General features: G+C 37.9%; 2 protein-coding genes across 4 annotated transcripts in view; one reads left to right on the top strand and one right to left on the bottom strand.

Moving 5' to 3' along the window:
- LOC107726593 (PHD finger protein 3-like) overlaps window positions 1-12238 on the top strand; it is a 13454-nt gene extending 1216 nt beyond the window's left edge. The window contains exons 3-15 of one of the 2 annotated variants that reach the window (XM_016536237.1): window positions 2260-3514; window positions 6232-6475; window positions 7245-7287; window positions 7494-7614; window positions 7766-7922; window positions 8132-8248; window positions 8460-8588; window positions 8691-8829; window positions 9136-9325; window positions 9414-9561; window positions 9655-9744; window positions 9831-10026; window positions 10113-12238. In XM_016536237.1, coding sequence (XP_016391723.1) covers window positions 2260-3514; window positions 6232-6475; window positions 7245-7287; window positions 7494-7614; window positions 7766-7922; window positions 8132-8248; window positions 8460-8588; window positions 8691-8829; window positions 9136-9325; window positions 9414-9561; window positions 9655-9744; window positions 9831-10026; window positions 10113-11686 — 4403 coding nt within the window. In that variant the 3' untranslated portion in view covers window positions 11687-12238. The remainder of the gene's footprint in view (window positions 1-2259; window positions 3515-6231; window positions 6476-7244; window positions 7288-7493; window positions 7615-7765; window positions 7923-8131; window positions 8249-8459; window positions 8589-8690; window positions 8830-9135; window positions 9326-9413; window positions 9562-9654; window positions 9745-9830; window positions 10027-10112) is intronic. The other variant, XM_016536236.1, reaches the window with a different exon arrangement.
- A 291-nt stretch (window positions 12239-12529) lies between these two features.
- Window positions 12530-15458, bottom strand: part of LOC107726592 (protein eyes shut homolog) — a 3661-nt gene continuing 732 nt past the window's right edge. Inside the window, exons 3-6 of one of the 2 annotated variants that reach the window (XR_001638282.1) lie at window positions 14357-14518; window positions 13756-14168; window positions 13323-13571; window positions 12530-13227 (exon numbers count right to left, since the gene is read on the bottom strand). Coding sequence is in view for 1 of the 2 variants with exons in the window: in XM_016536234.1 (XP_016391720.1) it covers window positions 13533-13571; window positions 13756-14061 (345 nt within the window). In the remaining variant the exon portion in view is untranslated. Of the gene's footprint in view, window positions 13572-13755; window positions 14169-14356; window positions 14519-15458 lie in introns of both variants that reach the window. The other variant, XM_016536234.1, reaches the window with a different exon arrangement.

The raw sequence follows: 15458 nt of genomic DNA, 5'->3' as shown, positions 1-15458 counted from the left end.
AAGCAGTTCAAAGATTCAGTCTCTCTAAACCCCTCCTTTCTGTGAGCCTGCTGTGCTCTGATTGGTCAGATGGCCCAGTCTGTTGTGATTGGTCTACGGCGTACAGCGCGTTTCGGAAACGATACGCCTATTTCAGTAGTTCTGTATTTTGAACGCTCTATAGAAAATATAAACTTCTATTATTTATCATACTTACAGGTTGTGATTCAGTGGAGCAGCTAGTCCAAATTAACAGGATAGTGATCCATCTTTCAACAGCAAGTGTTTTGTGAATCCCGCGTTGAACTCCCCGAGATTAGAGAAGCAGTCGTCAGTAGAATGACATGTTTGTGGGCGGGGTCAAGTTGTTCGCGGCCGGCCAATGTAGAACATAGGCACGCATTATGCAAATGTGTTACTAACAACTCGTTTCAGCTGTTCAGAGTCGATTCTTTATTTTGGGAGACAATAACTTTATTTATCGTGCACTTTCAGCTTTACAACTTTGCAGATCGTTTACATTCACAATACAGCTACATTACACACTGCATGAAATGGCATAATAAGGGCACTTTAAAAATATTAAGACGTTTATTCAAGATGTTTAATGTTTTTTCTCTAGACAGTGATTAGGGATGTTCATTTCGGTTATTTTTCCTGACCGACAACTGATGCTCGTTAACCGATTATTAACCGTTAACCGACAAGATTATTTAAAATTAGAATTGAATTAAATTAGAAAGGATACGTGTCTGTGAACCGTAAAAAATTCACATGGTCATATCACATCACGCACCTGCGAGCGGAGAAAAACATCATAAAGCTAGGCTATATATATATTTACTTAAGTAATGTTCCTGTGGCTCAGTGGTAGAGCATTGCGTTAGCAGCGTAAAAGGTCGTGGGTTTGATTCCCAGGGAACACACATACTGGTAAAAAATGTGTAGCCTGAATGCACTGTAAGTCGCTTTGGATAAAAGCATCTGCTGAATTCATAAATTATTATTAATATTAATTATTAAGTAGCCTAGTATGCGGACTTTCGGTAAATTTTTGTGCTGTGCGAAAGGAAACCAGACGGCAGAAAGCGGCATCCTATTTTTCTTTAGGCTTATTTTACAAAAGTTTGTTTTGTGAATGTACACAAATAAAAACAAACCTTTTACAATTCTAATTATCTTTATGACTAAAAGGAGTAGTTGCTTCCACTGTTAGAAGGAAAAAATTCAAATGATTGCGCCGGCACCGCATGCGCACACACAGTTAAGCATTGCTACCTTGACAATGCAGCCTGTTCATTATATAGGCATTAGGCCTATATAATAAAATGTGACTTATACTTGACTTGCGGTTTTTTTTTTTCTTCTAAAAAAAACAATTTTTTTTATATATACGCGTAGCGTATTTTAACCATGCAGCAAACCTTTTTAAATATTTTGATAAATTACTGAAAAAAAATTAATAAATGACTGTTTAAACCATTTAATTGATTGTATTAATCGGTCAAAAATTCTTACGGTCGGTTAACCGGTTAAAATGAACATTCCTAACAGTGATACATGTAGAATAAATATTGCACTGAGCCACCAAAATGCTGAACGAAATCACAAAGGGTCTTCATGTTTTTGTGACAGGTAGCTTTCTCAGTGTATAAGACGCTGCGAGTGATTTGATCTGTTTGGACAAAAAAAATATACATATATTTTTAATTCAATTCAAGTTTATTTGTATAGCGCTTTTCACAATACAAATTGTTGCAAAGCAACTTTACAGAAAATTACGTTTCTACAATATATTTAGTAGTAGCTTATCAGTGGTGACTGTCAGTTAATGTACATATGACAGAAATGTACGGAAAAATCTATTAAAGACGTAATCAAACAGACGATGAACACTATTAACAGCAATTATTATATGATGCAATCAAACGTATAGCAAAATCGTGATAGAAGAATAGTCAGGTACGCAGGAGCTAAACCATTAAGGGCCTTGTAGGTAAGTAATAATATTTTGTAACTGATACGGAACTTAATAGGTAGCCAGTGCAGAGACTATAAAATATATTTTAATAAAAAATATATGACAGTTTTTCCCAGTTCACCCTCCTTTTGGGCTCCTTTGATATGGTTTAAATGTCTGTATTGAGATATTAATAAAGCGTAAGGATTATTTGGTTTACAGACTTATTAAACCAATATTTTAGCCCATTTGCTGGGTTTGACTGCTCATCTGTTCTGTTTTGCCACTTTGAGAGTATTGAAACCATTTTTCTCTCTCAGCAAGCCGCGGTCGAGTTAAAGGCAGGCACCCAGGTCCTGTGCAAAAAGCAGCCGAGAGTAACAAGCAAGAGTCAACATGTAGCACAAACCCTGGTGGAGATAAAAGCCTTGATGCAAAAACAGAAGCCCTGCTCAGCCGTCGTTTTGGAGTCCACGAGGTCGACTCCTCTATGAATCCAGTAGTTGTGTTACGTCGATTAACTGTTACTGTCGGGGGCTATAAAATCGAACTGCTTCCTGGCCCGTCGCATGCGTTTGGATCATTTAGCACAAGCGCTCTTCAGTCTCTGGGCTTCCAGGATGACGGTGTCGCTGCTGACGGCCTTGCGCTCGATTTGGGACAAAATCAAGATGATGGCACACAAGAAGTTGTTAATTCTGCACAAGAGGTTGTCGGGGAAGTGAGCGTTGGCCAGTCAACTAGTGATGACATGCCTATGGATTTTGGGCCGTATGTGAACCCTAATGAAGTACAAGACACTAACAGCAGCACCATGTCGCTCAAGCCCAGCGTGGAAAACGCCACACCAGCAGATGCCAAAAAGAATGACCAAATCAAGACCCGAAAGCTAAGCGCACAAAAAACAGGGAACAAGAACGGCACGGCAGTTCAACCTGCAGTCAAAAAGCTTCTGAAACACAAACAGGCTCTGTCTGCTGCCAAAAATAAACCATCTTATCTCACCAGGCCAGGGCTCTTGCAGAAAGTATCTAGACATCCCAGAGACAAAAAGATACATACAGGCCGCCCAGAAAGTCTCAAAGGAAAGCCCGTTAAGGTTGGCTTGAAACGCCCAGGTGGGCCAGTCACTCCTAAATCACCCTCAAAAATACAAAAGATTCAAGATGGACATCCTGCGAACCAAACCGTAAACCCACCTGTCCCGGTGTCCCCGACTGTCAGCAGAAAACTGTCATCTGATTCTGGTCCAGGTGTCAAGTCAGTCCAATCCCCTCACCCTTCGAAAAAGCCACAAAATCCTCCCACTCCTGTAAACAAAACAAACCCACCTGTGACAAACAGCCAAGGAGAAGAGGAGCAGGAGAAGGTCAAGATCAAGAAGCCGGAGAAGATTCAGCAAAGAAACAAGAGTAGAAACTCCAGGAGTATCTCGATAGAGGAGCCGCAGCTGTTTATCCCTGATAATGCCCCTGTGGTGAAGAAGGAAGCCGAGGGCGAGCCTCCTCCTGAAAGCGAGACTGTGTGGGATCCCAGCAAGCACTGTGGATTATGCAAGAAACCTCACAACAACCGGTATGTCAACTTTTATCTCTATATTCATTCAAATGGTCATAGGTCAATACATTTATTTCTGTATAATTTTAAAGATGTTTAATTGAGCATGCTAATTAAGATCTAGATCACATTTGCCATTATCAAACACAATGCATTCTACCAAATTAGAAATAACATGGCTTGGCAAACGATATGTTTGGATAATGGATTCCTCTGGTATTGCAAATAAATGAGTAAATTAGTTACGTAGAAAACGATCTCTCCCTTCTACCACACGCTCTATGTTCTCTGCAGTGCCTCCTCCTGGCAGCAGCAATCGCAGCCATGTCAAGTGCAATATGGGTTTAGACATACTTTTTTGGGCAGTAAATAATGGCGCAAATACCAGTAAATTGACTACCGCAAAACTTGGTAAATCATGTTGCGTGATTCATTTAAATAGTCTCCTCCCATACATTTTGCGCCTGAAAGGGAAACTCCTACAAATAGGGCTGGGTATCGAGTTTGATACTTTTTAGGCACCGACCGAATTGCCTCGATACCATCGAGTATCGAAAAACGTCTCGTCGTTCGGTACCAAATTTCAATACCTAAGACACACACACACACACACACATATATATATATACATACATACATATATACATATATATAAGCTCGATACCATAAAGCCCCACCACACACATAACAAATCCCAATTTAACCCCTGCATAAGACAATAAATAAGATTTATATTCCGCTTTTACTCAAAACTCACTTTAAACCACCATCAAGTTTTTGTAATAACTTCCGATTGCCGTGTGTGTTTTGGCCATGTAATGTTGAGGAAATTAAATATATTATAACCTCTGAGTCAGAGCAGCGATCATGGAAGAGAGAGCACAGGCAGACAGCGCTAGAAACTGCTAATGCTTATCAGTAAATCAGTAGAAAATTAATAGAAATGACGATTCTGTCTGAGCTAGGTGATTCTGTCACACGCACTAGTGTAAATGTAGCTAACAGATGTGTAAACTGAAGACTATTTGAGCTTTATTAAAACTATTTGCACTGATTTTTTGTTTGTTACATTTTGTTCCTTTGTGCAGTGGCTTTGAGTCTGTATAAACATCAACAAGCTGAAAAATAAAACCAAAGTTTTTTTTTTAGATAATGTAATCTTGTTCAAATAGATTTCATAAAATTGGTATCGAAAAAAGTATCGTTCAGGAACCGGTATCGAAGTCAAGGTATCGGTATCGATATCGAAAATTTTTGAACGATACCCAGCCCTACCTACAAATGCATATGCAGTAAGGTCAGCTGCAAAAATGACTTTTTCACTGCACATCTTTAGTAAATCTGAAATGCACATCTCTAGTATTTAATGCCAAAAGAGGGTTTGTGCTGGTGCAAGCTGTTAGTAAATCTGGGCCTTAATCTTTATAAACACTAATAATTTAATAATCCTGTTAAATGCAATCTTTAGTAAATCTCAAAATGAATACCCATTGTTCATACTCTATATTATATAAAGTTGTGGTACCTAATTTAATTTGTAGCCATTAAAATTAATAATCTGTGTTTTATTGTATTTAGACAATATGTACTTAAATACCAGAAAAATTAGATTATGGGTTATTAGCTAGAATTTTAATATCAATGCATGCCTGTTCAAAATTTCAATTATAAACAGGGTTTATGAAGCTCTTAAGGTCTGTTAAATCAGAGCAGAAAGTCAAGGCATATATGTTGTATGTTTTGGTTTTCCAATGCAGAAATCTAAACATCCTTAAATCAAGATGCATTTACTTGAGATGCAAACTGAACATATGAAGTCGTTTTCTGTGAAATTGAACAAAATTTAGTTTATGCCTGTAATAAGAACAAACCTCTTGCCAAAGGGGTATTTTTTTCCTTTGAATTATTTTGATTTTGCATCCATTGGCATTTGCTTTTGTTTTAATTAGAAACTTACTTTGTGTTGACCAGTCTCTCATAAATCATGACTAATTTTCTTAAGTACATGTGTCTTGATTTAAGAATCTTTAGACATTTTCAGTGGAAAATAAGACAAAAATACTGCTGAAGATGACACTTTTAAAAAAAGTTATTCATATTCTAGCGGTTAAGAGCAGAACTATTCAAACCTATTTTTTTAACATTTTGTTGTCAAATGAAAAAGTAATGGAGATCTGTTGGAAGATGTATTTTTTGAGATCCGTTGTAACTTTGAAGTGTTGCTAATACAACTCTGTGTGGTGCCTAGACATTTACATTTAACTCTTTCCCCGCCAGCATTTTTGAAAAAAGTTGCCAGCCACCGCCAGCGATTTTGATGATTTTCACTCAAATTTGATGGCCTCCAGAATATTTTGCTGTATGAATATTTGAATATGCAATGCACCAAAATAAAGATCAGAGCCTCTACTTTTAAACAAAAAAAAAATCCGTTTTATTTTAGCTTAAAGCATTCAAAAACTTGTCTTTGGCGGGGAAGCGTTGTCTTCTAAAAGACGAGATAACTCGTCAATGGCGGGGAAGGAGTTAAAAACCAAATTGACGTATTGGTACCTTCAATTTATTGCTTAAATGTTCTTTACTTGGTCTTAAAAAGACATTTACATTTACCTTCATAAAACCTGCAGAAACCCTAATAAATTGGTAGTAAGAAAAGCCTCATGTTAGATCTGTATGTATTTGCTCAAAGCGATGGGCTGAAGACAGACCTGTGCTGTTGTCTGTTGTTTGATTAGGTTCATGGTGGGCTGCGGCCGCTGTGATGACTGGTTTCATGGGGATTGTGTGGGTCTGGATCTGGCTAAAGTTCAGCAGATGGAAAAGGAGGACCAGGAGTATGTGTGCTTGAAGTGCTCTGCGGAAGAGGATGGGAAAACCGGTGCTCAAGCCACAGAGCAGTCAGATGATAAGTTGTCTGCTAAGCAAAAACCGAGACCCCAGCAGTCGGTCACCGCAGGTGGAATACGACCCTTCCGAAAAGTAAGCAAACAAGTCATCCTGTAGTAGACTGCAAAATAATGTGATTACATGCATAGTCGATAAAAATACATACATTTGTCAACATAAAAATCAAGAGTTAAAGAAGGTATTTATTAAGTTGTTTTAATTATTTTACTTGTATAGTGTTATGTAACTGACATACATGAAAGTAAAGACGTTAAGCAATAACTTTCACTCTAATCGTGTGAAATCTTTGTGCCTGAAATTGTTGTGAAGACCAGAGGCTGCCAAATTAATATTAGCGTGTCATTGCCTCAAATCAGATTAATCAAAGGGTTAAAATATTACAATTGGACTTCAAGGGGAAAAATAATAGAAATGTACAATATGACCCTTTTAATTGGAAAGAATATGGGATCTGATTTGTCCAATATCAACCTAGTGCAAAAACAAAAGTTGTTTTTCTTTGAAGCATTAAAGTATTTGATGATTGCTTATGGCAGATTTACATATATATTTTATTCTGCCCTTTCTGATTTAGTTTTTGAGTGCTAGCCACCAGCTTTCTTTAAAAGGGTTTGTACATATCTGCTTTTCTATATTATTAACACATGGGTGTAAAGGGGTTAGTTAGAGTTAGTTTGCACAGTGTTCCTCACAGGTGTGTTGCTGTGTTCACATGGATAGGTGTTACACACTCCAACTACCAATGATATGGCCACTTGAATTTGGTTGGCTCAGATTGCAGTTTTCACTGCTATATTTTAGTATTTATTCTTTTAAAAAAAATTTTTTTTTTTTAACATAGGATGTTGGAGAACGACGACTGTCAGAAGATTCAGCATCAAAGGGTATAAATATTTCCATCAGTTACTTTATAGACTATTTAAACATAACATTTTTGTAAACTACTGTTTTTTTTATTTATATATTTTTTAATTTAAATTGTCAGTTTATTAATAAAATGTTCGCTTAATAAAATTGTTCATTTTGTCTATTAATTTTAAATTAATAGAAAATGATATACATGAATAATTTTGAGTTAAAATCTTTGCAGGACCAAGTGTGAAACATGAGACGAAGAAAGTGAAAATATCACCTGTGACCTCAAAAAAACCGTCCACTGGACAAATCAGGCGAAGTGTTCGGGACTCGCTGGAGGAGATTCTTTTGAAACGGTGTGTGTGAATGTGATTTTTGCTAGATTACCAGTAAAGTTAGTCAATATTTTTTCCTTAGTTGATGAAACAAAGCTACCTCTTGTTTAAATTAAGTGTGTAATGTTAAGTTGTTCATATTCCCTTCAATGTTTATCCTCTTATCTTACAGACTGAAGGAGGCCGATATGAAGATTTCATTGGACAAGCCTGCCGAGTTGGCCAGAAGAACGGAGAAAGAGCTTTTTGCTCTTTTTCAGGGTGTTGACAGCAAATACAAAAATAAATACAGAAGTTTGACTTTCAATCTGAGAGATTCCAAAAATAATGTAAGTAATTTGACATTATTTTTTTTGGTAATATGATTGTTTTTCAGTAGCATATGATATAACAACCTTGCAACAATATTGTAAAATACGATTTCATATTTGACATAATATTTCATGTCTCTGTGCGGTATATTTTCACTGTTTACCTATTTTCATTTCACTTCTAAAAATCTAATGCAGTGTTAATGAAAATAAATGTTCTTTTGCAGGTGTTATTCAAGCGAGTGCTCAAGGGGGAAGTTTCCCCTGCAGATTTGGTGCGTATGACTGCAGAAGAGCTGGCCTCTAAGGAACTGGCTGCTTGGAGACAAAGAGAGAATCGACATGTTAGTAAAACATAGCTGTGTTGCATTTCTAAAATCTCACAATAAACAACGTAATGCCATTTGCAAAGTGTTTCACTTCATTAGTAAAGTAAAATACGCAGCAGGAAATGACATTAATTTGTCCATCAGAAAAGTCATTTCATAGTCATTCAGATTTTGATTTTGAATTCAGAATTTTGACTGTTAACCCTATTGATGTCTTTGCTGGCAGACGATTGAAATGATTGAGAAAGAACAGAGAGAGGCAGAGAGACGTCCTATCACTAAAATCACCCATAAAGGGGAAATTGAAATTGAGAATCAGGAGCCTGCCAAGGCACCAGAGGCCATAGAGGTTGAGGTGAGATTTGGGAGACATTATGCTCCATTCTGTGCAGCTTTGTTATATTTTCCAACAAGGAAAAAGAAAATTGCTTACTAAATTTTCCTTCTGTGTTTTCAGCCAGAGCCTGTGCCGAAAGCTGCGGAAGTGCCTGAAGAAAAACCCCCTGAGACTAAAGCTGACAGTCCCAAGAAATCTGTAGATACCACCAACTTGCACAAGTCTCATCTATTTGACCTCAACTGCAAAATCTGCACAGGTAAAACATTTTTATGAGTTCAAATAAAGTTCTGAAAAGGTTATTTTTATTTATTTTTTGGGTGAAGAATTAAATGGGTTATATCATACTAAACTAAAAAGTATCCTGGGTCTACTTACGTTAGCAAAGCTTTTTTGCTTATAATTAAAGTCTGATAAATTAAGTCCATTAAGAATCTTCCACTTTGCATGTTAAAAAGAAACTTGTGTCAAAGTTGCAAAAGTAGTTATTAGTAAAGTTTTCAGAGTTAAAGAATGTGTTTATGGTACAATTAACTTGCTTTGATTTTTTGATGTTTCTCTGAAGGTCGCATGGCTCCACCTACAGAGGAAGCTGCTACAAAGGTGGTAAAAGTGGCTACAACAGTTGTGAGAAGACAGTCTAGTACGACAGATGAATCTCAGCACTCCACACCTACACCTACATCAGCACTGATAGACGATCTGTCTTTAAGAGCCATGGAGGAAGGTCTCCTCAATTTTTTGCCCGAATCCAGGTAAGATTCCTGATTAAGCATGATTTTTAAGCAATCTCATGTTTCGTAAACGAGACTAAATGACATTATGAAATTGTTGCTTTAATAGGTCAGATAGTCTGAGTAGCAAAGAAGACACAGCGACATTCCTCAGCAATTTGGAAAGTCTGTGGAGCGGCTTTGTTGATATGCCAGCTGTGGCGAGGTTTCTAACAAAAGCTTATCCTGTCTCTGGAATACTGGACCAACTTACACAGGTAAATTGGCAGTCAGACATTTTGAAACATCCTAAATGTGTCATTTACACATATGACCTGACGTATTAGAAACATTTTGAATTGTGTCTGCAGGATTTGCCAGACAACATCCAAGTAGGTGGACGAATCTCTCCTCAAATAGTCTGGGATTATGTCGAGAAAATCCGTGCTTCCGGGACAAAGGTGAGAATGATTTATTCTTAGATTTGTCACATTCTGTGTGTGACCATTTGTATGTGCTGTTTGTGACTTTACATTTTTTCCCCTAGGAAATATGTGTTATTCGTTTCTCCCCTGACACCGAGGAAGATGAGATCTCGTATACTTTGTTATACGCCTATTTTAGCAGCCGAAGAAGATACGGTGTTGTCGCCAACAACCGCAAACAAGTTAAAGACATGTATCTCATTCCTCTCGGCTCCACAGAAAAAATTCCCCATCAGATTGTACCGTTTGATGGTCCTGGTAAGACTTTCTTTACAGGTTCATTTGTAGGATCCGCATGATTTTTGCAAAAATCTTGATATTAATTGTGGCACTCCACATTGTAGGGCTGGAGACCAATCGTCCCAATCTTCTTCTCGGATTGGTCATCCGCCAGAGACCGAAAAGAGACTTTGGGGTAATCCTGCCAAGCGATGTCAGGGAAGCTCCAAGTTTCTTGGCAGAAAGCAAACCTCATGTCGATTACCCACAGAAAGCTCCTGCGGCTCAAGACGCAAGCACACGGAAAAAAGACACAGCAGACTTAATCAAGTCCGTCGTTGAAGAACCTATATTGGATACTGAGACCGAAGAGAATGTTTCTTTGCGCTTTCTTCCTGGGGTGCTGAAGTTGCCTGGAAATGGGGCATCGTCTTCGAGCGACACTGTGAAGAGTGATTCTACAACAACAGTAACCAAGAGTCCAACTGTTGATAGTGGAAACCATGCAGAAATCCATCCTAAACCTACAGCCACAGCTCCTCGACTTGATCGCTTCATTATCAAGAAAAAAGACCCCAAAGCTGTTAAAACAGAGCAGGCGCCATTCAACTCGAGTTTGGAGACCAACTCAGAAAAGAAAGAGAGTGGAGTCATTCTTTCTCTGAGTGACAAACCTGCAGATGTTTCAACAGAGAGTTTCCTGTCTTCTCTCACGACCGCTAAACCCAAAGATGAGTCCGTGTCCGGCAGCACAGCTGCACCAGCTAGTCAAGCAACAAGCGAAACCACATCATCGGATGCATTGAAAGACTCTGTCAATGATGGCTCTAGCTCTGTCCCCAAAAACGAAACCGTATCAAGTCCCACCAAGTCTTTGAAGACATCTGGTATTTTAAAGACACCATCTTCATCAGCTGAACCTACCGAGTTAAAACCTCAACAACTAGAAAGTAATTCAGAAAAGAAAGTTACTCAGCAACCATCGGTGCAACCCCCTCAAGAGTGCAAAGCCATAGAGGACATCCAAGCCATCACCACAATCTCCTCCACTGGGAAAAACGAAGGTCCCAAGCAGTCCAGGACCTCTTCTTTTAACCCTAAAGTATATAATCCAGCCGCCATTTTTCATTCGTATTATGCTGGTCCACCTGATCCCCAATATTATCCTCCTCCAGCCAATCCTGCCCCTTTCTTACCCCTTCAATCACAGGTTCCTCCGCCTTTCCCGTTTCCTCCTGGTCCACCTCCTCCACAGATGTTCCCTCAAAGCGATCCTCACATGCTTGCTCCACCTTGGCCTCAAACCGTCCCTCCCCAAACGCTCCCTGCGCCTCCTCTGACATATGAGTCCAGCTTGCCGACCTCTTCGCCCCTCAGCAAAGACGAGAAGGGTTCGGAGAAGTCCTACGGTGACTTGGGCGACAAGCCGTCCAGAAGGTCCGATGAGACGTACAGGAAGGACAACAGAGATAGAGACCACTATGACAGACACCATCACAAAAGCAGGCACTACGACAGGGACCGCGAAAAACACAGGGACAGAAGTCACAGTCATAAAGAGCACCACTCGAAAGAGGACAAGTATGAAAAACGGAGAGAGCGGCACCACAGCAGCAGTCATTACCGGGACAGAGACAAACACAAACAGGATTCTGATTATGAGAAACACAAGAGAGACTCGAGACACAGGCGTTCGTGATCTTGGCATGAAACCGCTCCACTTTCCTTAAATCTGTCAAACAGTAGAAGAAAACTATTTATAAAGTTGCAAAATGATTTTTTATATGGAAAAGCAGCTAGTACGAGATTTTTAGTTGGTGTTTTTTTTGCAATCTAAAGGATATTTGTTTTGTTTTAAAATGTACATTTTCCCTACCTGGCTTTACAACTACCCACTAACATTGTCTTCACAAGCAGCTGGTTGTAATCAAAAAAATGAAACTACTGTTGTACGCAAAGTGCTACGAGACAAAAAGTCTCATGGTTGATGAGAACAGCTTCTTTTGCCTCACTTATTTTTCCGTTTTAATTTTTCTAAAATTGGCTTCTTAAGTATTTTCTATGTTTCAGGTGACAAATATTTCTTTGTTCATTTTGGCTTGTCACACAACAGAAATGTGCATATTCAGCACATGTACAGTTCATAATAAAATGTTTTTATTGTTAGTAAAGCGACTGAAATTAAAGTCTTTGTTTCTTAAAGAGACTCATTTTTTATTGTCATGCATTGTAATAAATAAAACACCTGAGATCACAGAAAAAGGTAGTGTTTATTTTACAGCAATGAAAAGGCAATTAAATAAGATTACTTTTGGGGTAGTATATTATTATTATTATTTTATATTTGATCATTATAGGAAATGGAAGTGTATCAACTATAAGCCACAATTTTTTTAATACAAGTGGGGTTTTTTTAACACCACGTACATAGAATATGGTTTAAAACTATTTAGACATCCCAAATTTTGCTAATATTTCACAAATCAAAACATTAGACATTCTGACCCTTTGCTGAAAAAAAAGTTTTAAAGCGCTATTTCATACCTTATTTGTTTTGACATTGAGAATAAAATCCTTCACAAGTAGTTAATATATAAATTCAGAAAGGTCACCACATTATTTTATTTAAAATAAATTTTTTTGTTGTGTTGTGTTAGTGCAGAGTAGAAAATTGTCAACAGTTTTTTCTGTGGCATAAACAAGAATAACAAATCTGGACAAATATCAACTGGTAATTCAGTAAGAGGCACAAATATATAACAGTCCTGCGATCGTGTTCATCTCTTCATTTCGTTTCTTCAAACAACACATTTGTGTGGTCATTTTGAGATTATTTTTTGCAGTGTTTTTTGTACCTTTCATAAGCATCTTTAATGCAGGATCATTTTACCATGCCAGTGATAAACAACAGATTTCACCTCTTAAAAACGGGCATTGAGCATGTATTTGTGAAAAAAATCTAGACGTGAATACCTAAAATCAAATATCAAGATATCAACAATAAGCACAGTCAAAACCTTCACTGGTTTGTAGAAACTCCAGCTCTCTGATGTCCTGATACAAGAAAACATGTTTAATACTCCCATCAAACCCTTTAGTAAATACACCAGATGTAACTGATGCCACATCTCTTTTCAATTCAAAACCCCCTAAATAAATCACCCCTCCATAATTTACCGGTACATACCGTTCAAAGGGGTCAGTATCTTCAAAAATGACTCTTTCCTCATTCACATAGACCTGGATGAGAGTCCGGTTGTGAGTAACAGACGGGTAATTCCAGTGATTACAGCAGAAAGTGTTTTGATGCACAAGAGGAAGAGCGGTTCTCTCACCAAGATTGACTGAAACCTTCAGATAACCGTCCTGCAGACCAACCGCTAGATGGTCATCGTCTTCACTCTCTGCTTTCCCCATCCAAAGGATCAAACCGTCCCAAGCTGAAGTAGAAAAATTCAGTGACACCTCGGTGTACATCAGATTCCTAGAGTTGTACTTCGGATCCTTGTATTTCAAATAAGAGTTTCCAGTAAACTTTAAAGTCCTCATCGTAACTTCTTGGTCACAATAAATCCCAATGCATCCTAAAGAACACATACATGAATATGAAGCAGACGTTGTGTTATGGACACAGACAGAATCATATTGACAAAGATTTTTGACACGGTGAACTGACTGCTGGCACCGTGAACCGGTTCACAACGAGGGGCAAATACACCTGAATGAAGAAAGACCTGCTGGATGGCAGTAGCCACCGTTCAAGCAAACCTTATATCCACACGCTGTCCCGTTCCAGTCGCCAACATTGGCTCCGTCCAGTGCGCCTGTCTCTGTAAGCTCAAGGTCCTGCCCGTTGACTATGACCTCTCGAATGCCTCCGGTGAATCCCACCAGGTCCTTCTCTGTGTCATCCAGGGACACTGTGTTCAGGGAAGACACACCACCAATGAAAATATCTGTGGTGACATCCAGAGTGGTCGAGCCCTCCGAAGAGTTCCTGGTCACGGCTTCATCGTCTAGAATCAGGAAGCCACGGTTGCCTTTTCTACCAGCCTTCACTGTGTGCCACCTCATGCCGGTCACATCTACACTTTTCGGAGACTGTAATACAATAGTTTAATTTCCCAGATTATAGCGGAGCAGCACAAATCCAGCTGATAGGGATAAGCTGAGGAAATCACCTTTGGTGGGACGAGAATAAACGAAAATGAACAGAATTTTGTTCACAATATTACAAACTATATTGTAATCTTTATTGTTTTTATTCACATTTTGTTATTGAACATATCTTAAATATGAATATGTATTGAGCATACACTTAAATGGTTTAATTTAGCAAAATGTAACAGAATTCAAGATGCTGTCTTACCGGCGCCACTGCTCAAGTAGCGTGCGGTGTAGAACAGGATGCCCTCCGGTGAAAGAGTTTGAAACTGCAGTTGCAGATGAGTTCTGTGCCTTATGTTGATGGGAGGAAATGACATCCAAGACGATTGATTCCCACTGAAGAAATGATCAGTGATAGATACAGCTGGAAAAGAAATGGAGAACCCTGAAAGTGTTGAATTTTAATAAGCTTATTTAAGCAACTTTTTGACTTTTTTAAAGTGGACATGGAGCAGTGGAGTGTTTTTTTTTAAATATAAAAGGTAAAAATATTTAGATTTATTTTGATCAAGTTTCGTATTCAATATATATATATATATATACAGTGGGTACGGAAAGTATTCAGACCCCCTTAAATTTTTCACTCTTTGTTATATTGCAGCCATTTGCTAAAATCATGTAAGTTAATTTTTTTTCCTCATTAATGTACACACAGCACCCCATATTGACAGAAAAACACAGAATTGTTGACATTTGGAATGGCAGAGGATCCCCAAATCCAGGTGTGAATAACTTGTTGCATCTTTCCCAAAAAGACTCATGGCTGTATTAGATCAAATGGGTGCTTCTACTAAATACTGAGCATTTTTCAGTTTTTCTTTTTTAATAAATCTGCAAAGATGTCAACAATTCTGTGTTTTTCTGTCTGGGTGGGGTGCTGTGTGTACATTAATGAGGAAAAAAAATTTACTTAAATGATTTTAGCAAATGGCTGCAATATAACAAAGAGTGAAAAATTTAAGGGGGTCTGAATACTTTCCGTACCCACTGTATATGTGTGTGTGTGTGTGTGTGTGTTTAATTACATACTATACACAATATTGTTCAAAAGTTTGGAGTCAATGAGATTTTATTATTCACCAAAGAATCCTACAAAAAACATTATTAACATTATTAAGTTTTGCCATTAATGTTTTAAAATGTCATTTATTTGTGTAAAGTAAAAAAAAGTTATTTTAATGTCACTATTTTACTGTATTTTTGATTATTGCATCCTTCGTCTTCAGAAACATTTTTATACACATTTATAAAAAAAATTGTAAATGCATGTAAATATATTATATTATATTCATTATAATTATATA

The sequence above is a fragment of the Sinocyclocheilus rhinocerous genome, unplaced genomic scaffold (genome assembly GCF_001515625.1).
Source record: "Sinocyclocheilus rhinocerous isolate Xijiao unplaced genomic scaffold, SAMN03320098_v1.1 scaffold4019, whole genome shotgun sequence".
NCBI classification, from domain to species: domain Eukaryota; kingdom Metazoa; phylum Chordata; class Actinopteri; order Cypriniformes; family Cyprinidae; genus Sinocyclocheilus; species Sinocyclocheilus rhinocerous.
This window is presented reverse-complemented; position numbering and strand designations above follow the sequence as displayed.